Genomic DNA, 8,221 nt, shown 5'->3' with positions numbered 1-8,221 from the left:
TTGTCAGAGTTAGAAATGCAGACTCTTAGTCCCCACCTTGGACCTGCCAAATTGGATTCCGCACTTGCACAAGATGCCGGGTGATGCTCATGGGCCTTCCAGTTTGGAAGTGCCCCTGCAAGCTAAAACATACAGGGAGGAGAGGGGGATCAGTTTTGATGATGAAAACCTGTTGGCAGCAGCATATTGGTGCAAAAGGACATCAGCCCCAGGATGCACAATATACCATGACCCTAACTAGCTGGGCGTTCCCGGACAACCACATCACCCCTCCAAGACCAAATTTCTTCATTTGTAAAATGACTCACCTGTTTTAGAGGTTTGCTAACGGGATAAAATGAAATAATGTGAAAATTGATATAAGAGTGAAAAGTAAGTTATTTTTGTCTTGTTTACATAGAAAAAAGACATCGTAATCCCTATAGCTACTCATATCACTTTCAAATAATTAGATTCCCCCTTCTCTACATTTACCCACTGAGTGGCCATAGAAGAGTCCTGTGATTTAGTGTCTTGATTAAAATAATGGGGAATGACAGTGGCCCGGGAACCACAAACCTGGTATTTTTGGAAACTAAATGGGAGAGTTTTGTAGTCTGGCTAAAAGGCATTGCCCTAGAAAAGACTAGCACTGTGGTCAATGGAGCTGTTTATGCCGCTTACAAAGTCATGACTGAATTGCAGTGAAACATACCATGGCCGTGTGCAGGAGTCACCAGAGTGATTCCAGGTGGTATATTTCAATGTAGCACACATTTAGCAGCCATAAAAGCTTTTTATTATTTCCAAACATCATAAAGCAAGAAAGGAATGGTTTTGCTTACATTAGCAGAAAATCTTCAAGAACAAAAGAACCCCAAGGTATGCTAGCACAAGATAAACACACAATTGCACCCCAACACACAGCTTAATATAAGAATTTGTGATGGGTAGATATGGGCACAGCCAGAAAGCACAAACTGAAGTTATCTAGGGCAGAAAAGGATCTGACAATGCCAGCTCTAGTCAGCCAATCTCACCCTTTGCTCCCAGGAAGGAATTCCTGTAGTTGATAAGGTATAGACATTGATAATAGGGTCATCCAACTTTAACACAAAAGGGGAAAAGAACAAGCAAAAGGGGAAAAGAACAAAAGAAACCCTTTCTCTTTCATAGATAATATTGAAGAAGTCCTGTTATAGAGATGCAATTGCTATAAGCAAAAGCAAGGGCTCCCAAGAAAGCCACACGGTGGTTCTACAGTTTCTCAAACTATCTTAAGCTACAGTAAAGCAATTTCTTGTGTGTAAGATATATATATATGTACATACACACACACACACACACACACGTACTGTACACCCAACCCATGATTTCCTTTCTTATTTTAAAGGCTAAAAATAAATGATAGAATAAAAGAAGTTATTTTAAAAAGAGTAATTTATACCCTAAAATAGCAAGCTATCAAAATATAAGTACACAAGTATATTCTGATTGTCTAAAACACTTTCTCTCTTTCGTTAGAGTTTTGAAGGTTGTCTCAGACTTAATCCATAAAAATAATAACAACAAACACCAATGCAACAACAGAAAAATAGAAGTGGGTTCCATCCTTATGCTACCTTTGGGGGTGGGGACAACTGAAGGGATATGGGGGTAAGAAAAGGGGAAAACAGCATAGCATTGCTTCTTTCACAAAGGGGCAGTTGTCTAACTGCAAATACAATAATAGAGTAGAACTCGGTCTCCTATGGAGTTATGAGTGCAAAGCTATCTATCCGTGCAGCTGGCAGCAGGAGGTGGTAGCTGTAACAGGTTTGCTTGCAAGAGATCTCAACCACCCTTATTGTTCATGAGAATCCTTCAGTCTGGTCTGACCTGGAGCGTGAAGACGTGGGTGTGGAGCAGATGAGCAGACAGGCGTCACACACTCTGGGTGTTTGGAAATGAGTGCAGAGAGCACGCAGAGAAGCCTTCGCTGATTTCTCCCAGTGACTATTTGGGAAATCAGAGTTTGTGACTTCCCCATCTTAGAATCCTTTCAGAGAGTCTGTTATTCACCATTTCCCCCTTTAAAAGGCTTTGTAAACTTAAAAACAAACGACAAGTACAATCATGGCTGTTAACACATTTTTATATCTTCTAAGTATTTTTTTTTCTTTCTAAACATCTTGGGTGGATGGAGGGTCAAAAGTGACCCGACTGATGATCATTTCCATGGCCCTGCATCCTATCTCGAGTTCATGCGCTTGCAACCACAGAGAATCTCCTTAAAGGTGTTGCGCAGTTCCGGGCTCCGGAAGGCGTAGATGAGCGGGTCGATGACGGAGTTGCACATGATGAGGACCAGGTAGGTGTTGAAGTGGGCAGTGTAGCAGATGCAGTAGGGGTTGGTGGGGCAGGTGATGATGAGGACCAGGTGGAGGAAGAAGGGGGCCCAGCAGAAGATGAACACCCCCAAGAGGATGGTGATGGTGACTGCCCCCTTCATGCATGAGTGTTGCTGTGGGGCCACCCCGTCGGCAGGTGGCAGTGCTGCTATGCGCTTGACATGCAGCCGCGCAAAGAGGAACATGTGCACGTAGAGGGTGCCCATGAGGAGCATCATGGCGAAGAACATGGTGATGAGGCACACGATGACCATCTTGCTCTCCGAGTAGACAATGAACACCACGCCACAGATGCCGCAGCCGACCCAGATGGCCACGATCAAAGTGAGGGCCTTCCTCACGGTCATGATGCTGTGGTAGCGGAGCGCGTAAAAGATGGTGACGTACCTGTCGACAGCGATGGCCAGGAGGTTGCAGATGGAGGCCACCAGGGAGATGCAGGTCATGGAGTCGAAGATGTTGTCCATGTGCTGGATAAACTGATCCTCCAAGATCAGGTAGTTGCTGTGGACAATGGCGATCATGATGGTCTCCAGGGCATTGGACAGGCTCACCAGCATGTCGGCCACCGCCAGGCTGCAGAAGAAGAAGTACATTGGGGAGTGCAGGTTGCCGTTCCTGACCACGGCCAGGAGAACCAGGATGTTTTCCAGCAGACTGACGATGCCCAGGGCCAGGAAAACCTCCGGCTTGATGAAGACCTGCTCACAGAACGGGCTGCTGCTCTGGTTGCTGAAGAAAGGGGCTTGGAGGTGCTCCGAGCCATTAGGTAGCGTTGGCTGAACAGACGGCAGGCAGCACGAAGCATTCATTGCTGACAGAGGGCTGATCTGAGCTGGGGCTCCAGCAGGGTCCGTAGGAGGGAAGACAAAATCTCCCTCCAGATACTTCTTTTGGACGCTCATTCAATCTGAACTTAGAGTTTGTTCTCCCCTAGAATAAAAGGATGTTGAAGGTAGAGAGAGAGATAGTGAGAGAGGGTGGAGGAAGAGACAGAGAGAGAGACATACACACAGAGAGAAGGGGGAAGAGAGAGAGAGGGAGAGTAGCTAGTTAGTAGCTAGCATGCAAGTTCGTAGCTTGGAGACATGCGGAGAACTTTGCTGTTCCCGGAGGAGCAGTTTTGACCTTGTTTACATAGAAAAAATACATCATAGGGTCTCTTACCAGCAAGTCTTCCTTCTGTTTTCCTCTCACCCCTCTGTTTGTCTCTCCTCACTTCCCCACCTGGGAACAGAAAACCTGCCACCGGTTGCTACAGTTACAGCTCTTTTCATGGCAAGACAGGGGATGTGTTACTTGTCGCTAGAAGTGAAGGGAGAACGCTCAGGTTTTTTTATATTGGCCAAGGGCAAACAACTCCTACTTAATCTTCAGTGCAGCAGAATGACCACTGAGCATCGCGCACCTCTCTGACTGACAGCAGGTGCCTGGCCCTGAGGATTCTGCAGGGAGATGAAGAAGCAGACTGGTGCCCTCTGCAGGCCACACGGCTGCCTGCTTGCTGGCTTGGCCGAGCCGTTTGTGTTTGTCATGGAAACTGCCACAGGCATCCACTCGTCTGTTCATTTGTTTGTTTATTTGTTCATTCATTTGTTGTTGTTGTTTAGCAAACATTTATTGAGCACCTACTATGTGTCAGGTCTCTGCTGAGTGCAGGAAACAGAGTGGTGAGCAAGACAGCAGCCACTATCTCAGGCTTTCCCGAACTCAGAGTTTGGGGTGGAAGAAGAGGAATCAATGAATGCTTGAATCAGGAACGTCCAGGAAACCAGGGATGCAAAGAGGAAGAGCCCAAACCTGGACTGTCAAAGCTCCTGGAGGAAGGAGCACCTATGATTTGACTTCAAGGAGGGAGATGCCATATCCAGTTTGGGGTGGGTGGTGGGGTGGGGCTGGAGCTGGAGGAGGTAGAAGAGGACTCCAGGCAGAGGGAATGAAACGTCTGCAGCCTGGAGGCAGAGAGCACGCTGGTCATAGGAGTCATCACAGATTGTGGATTTGGAGATTCCACCTGACTCACGGAGTCAGAATCACCCAGGTGTAAGACCTGAACAAGTGTGTTTGCAAGTTTTGACAGCTGAGGTGGGGCATAGTCACAGTTGAGCTCCACTGAAAAAGAATCTTGGGCTTTTGAAAGTGCTGCAAGTAGTCTGCTCTGGTCAGAGCATGGAAATAGGAGACACAGTCTGAGATATGAGGCTGCACAGGTTTCTGAAAAAGCTGAGAATTGCCTGGATCCTGCAGGACAGCCTCAGCCAGATGTGGGAATTTGGACAGTACCTTGACAGCAGTGGGGGCTGTGGAAGAAACATAGGTAGGGCAGGAATGAGATGGGGTCTGTATTTTAGGAATATTCCTGGTTGCAGCGTGGAGAATGAAATTAGAAGGAATGAGCACGTAAGCCAGGGAGTCCGGGGCAGAGGGTGCTGCAAAGACCCAGGGTGAGATGATGGTGGCCTGGGGCAAGGGAGTGGCCATGGGGACTTGGAGGACTTGGAGGGTGGTCAGAGAGATTCAGGAGGTTGGATAATGTAGCTTCAAAACTGATGGGTTATGAGATCATGGGAGAGGGAGCAGTCAGAAACACTTCTACTTCTTTCTTATATAATGGGGAGGATGGAGATGTTTTAAGCTGGAAAATGTGAAAGGCAGAAGTTAGCAGGTGGCCTACTAATGTAGTGTTGTTCTTGGAAGTATGGTTTAACACTTGGTCCATGTTAGATCTGATTCCCCATATAGGTCATATGAACTCAGAAAACACTGAGTCGTCTCACCCCTACACACACACACACACACACACACACACACACACACACACACACACTCACTTTAGATGAATTGATCCATCTGTCCATCTAACTATGTATATGTGTGTAGGTGTGAGAAATATTAAAAATATACATATGGAAATAGAAGAAAACTTAGGATCCTTGGGGTGGAAAGATCTTAAGCAAGATGAGCAATCTAAAATTTAGTATGGAAAAACACCCTGAAACTAATTTAAAAGAAAAACAGGATGAAAACATTTGCTATAGGTAAAGTTACTATCTCTTACTACTTTCACATGAATTAGAAAAAGATAATTTACCTCTAAGAAAATTGGTCAAAGGATATAAATAATAATTTACTGAAGAGGAGATGCAAATTGTTAATAAACATGAAAAGATGTGAAGCCATCTAGGAAGTTGGGGAAATGCCAGTCAAAATAAGATTTTAATATCATTTTCCCAGCTAGATTGACAAGAGATAAAAAGATGCTAAATTCAGGTGAGAATATTGGGAGGACACTCTCATGCATTTCTAGTGTTTGTGAAAAGTTTCACAGTTTGACAGTTTTTACTAAAATAAAAAAATGCATGTCGGCATGAGTTTCAGTCTATGAACTGAGGGGCATGAGAAATACTTTTGTTTATTTGCTTTTTTAAAAAATATTTTTGTCAAGAGCATGAGTTTAAGTTGCCCTGAAGATACACTTCCACTTCTGTTTGTTTTCAACAGAGCGTCTTAATTTCTGATGCCAAGCCACTATTCTTCCAGGTTGGAAAAAAACACATTCTTAATCCTTTTGGGAACTTCTCTTACCCTTGGGGTCACATCCAGTCTGTGATTTCAAGAGCATGGGTCATACATGCAAAGCTAGATTATAAGGCAGGGACCATTTGTTATCTACTAGGTCTTTTCCTGCTCTGTGCTTGGCACGCACTGAGCACTGAACACCTTTTCTTGCTTTCATTCTTGGTTGTGTGCATCCTTCAAAGAGAGCAGATGGGACCTAGTACTTAAAACCTGTGTCCTCAGAGGTATCGTCTTCACTAATGAGTGTTTATTTGGTCTTCTCCAAACACTACTTCCCACTTTCCTGGGGGAGTTGCACAGATGCAGCATTACATTTTAATTGAATCTTGTGTAAATGAATTGGCTTTATTAATAACAATTGCAAGACATGACAGTCTCTGTCAGTGTTTACCGTATGTTGTTGGCATATGTGGGGGTGTCTGTTTTGAATCAGTTATAGTAAATGTAACAAGAAGATTCTTATTCTAGGAGATAATCCACCCAGGTGGTCTCTGTGCCTGAAAAGTTCTTCCTCAATTTTGTGCCTGGTACACCTCCTTATTCTTCAAGATCCAGCTTAAATGTCAACTATTCTTTACAGCTTTTCTTAAATTTCATACACTAATTTACCACCCTCTCTCCTTGCTGACAAACTGACAGGGTTCAGCACTCCTTCCTCACTCTCAAAAGTACAAACAACAAGGGGAAAAATTGTGGACTGGGTGCAGTGGCTCATGCCTGTAATCCTAGCACTTTGGGAGGCTGGGGCAGGTGGATCACCTGAGGTCAGGAGTTCAAGACTAGCCTGGCCAACATGGCGAAACCCTGTCTCTACTAATAATATAACAATTAGCCAGGTGTAGTGGTGCGCACCTGTAATCCTAGCTACTTGAGAGGCTGAGACAGGAGAACTGCTTGAACCCAGGAATCGGAGGTTGTAGCGAGCTGAGATTGCACCCCTGCATTCCAGCCTGTGCAACAGAGTGAGACTCCATCTAAAAAAAAAAAAAAAAGAATTGGACTTTCTCAAAATTAGCAACTTTTGTATTTTAAAAGATGCCACAAAAATGAGAAGACAACACAAAGAATGGGAGAAAGTAATTACAAATCAGATCTCTGATAAGGGACACGTATCTGGAATACATAGAGAACATTTACAATTTAATATAACAAAAAGACAAACAGCCCAATTTAATGATAGGCAGCAAAGGATTTGAGTAGACATTTCACCGAGGAAGATATGTCCAACAAGCACATGAAAAAAGACTCAATATGATTAGTCATTAGTGAAAATGCTAAAATACACTAAAAACCATTGAATTGTCCACTTTAGGTGAATTGTATGGTATATTGATGCTATCTCAACAAAGCTGTTTTAAAAAAAATGACATGCAGAATATTGCATAATTAAGGGTCACATCCATGCCACGAAAAGGGGGACAGTTTGGCCAGTGGTCATGTTAGAGCACAATGATTAGATTTTATTATAAATATGAACTTTTCATGAAGGGGAGATGCTGCTGATGCCTGTGTCCCTGCACCCAGCCTACCTCTGATTTCAGCCGCCATTTGCTGGACAGCTCCGCCAGTTTCCTGTGAGCTCAGATTCAACTTGCACAGCCAGAGTGCCACTTTAAGGGTGACAAACACATTCTGCCCCAGAGTCTTCCCTGGTGTGTGTGTGTGTGTGTGTGTGTGTGTGTGTGTGTATGTGTGTGTGTGTGTGTGTGTAATTCCTCATCTGATAAAGTTCAACCAGGAAATGAGGGGGAGTAAATGCCCCCAGGGGCAGTGCTCAACTAATGAGAGCCAGAGGCAATAGATACATTCTTCAGCTCCACCATCCTGCAGGTAGACAATGACAGATGCTGTGTGTGCTTCCCAGATATCCCCTCAACCCCCATCACCTACTGCAACATGCTTGATAATGTGTCTTATAACTGGCTTTTGCTCCGTATCCATCTCATTCTCTCTGAGCCCTCATGCCTGTTTCCTGGGATTGCCTCTCAGATAAATTACATGCTCCCAAGTCCCTGTAACAAGTTCAGCTTTAGGGGAAAAGGGTCCAAATTAAGGACTACAAAACACCTCCTGTGCACCAGGCTTCTTTGGCATACTTTTTCCCTTGCTTGATTACTTATTCCTAGAAGGCAGGGCTGTGGGTTGTCCACGCAATACCTATTATCTTCTTCCTCACCAATGGACTCCTGCTTTACTGGCACAACAGTATGTCCAGCTGCCACACTAATGTGCCAGCCTTCCTTGAAGACCAAGTGGCTACATGATCCAATACT

At 44.5% G+C, this 8,221-nt stretch overlaps 1 protein-coding gene across 1 annotated transcript; it reads right to left on the bottom strand.

Annotated features, from left to right (window-relative positions):
• Positions 1-2,209: 2,209 nt before the first annotated feature.
• On the bottom strand, positions 2,210-3,275 carry MC3R (melanocortin 3 receptor). Its single transcript, XM_011978135.1, has one exon. It carries the CDS (start codon positions 3,272-3,274, stop codon positions 2,210-2,212), a length of 1,065 nt encoding a protein of 354 aa, XP_011833525.1. The 5' UTR covers position 3,275.
• Between the last annotated feature and the right edge of the window lie 4,946 nt (positions 3,276-8,221).

Source organism: Mandrillus leucophaeus, unplaced genomic scaffold, assembly GCF_000951045.1.
Source record: "Mandrillus leucophaeus isolate KB7577 unplaced genomic scaffold, Mleu.le_1.0 Scaffold19, whole genome shotgun sequence".
NCBI classification, from domain to species: domain Eukaryota; kingdom Metazoa; phylum Chordata; class Mammalia; order Primates; family Cercopithecidae; genus Mandrillus; species Mandrillus leucophaeus.
The sequence above is the reverse complement of the archived record's forward strand: the minus strand, read 5'-3'. Positions and strand labels throughout refer to the sequence as shown.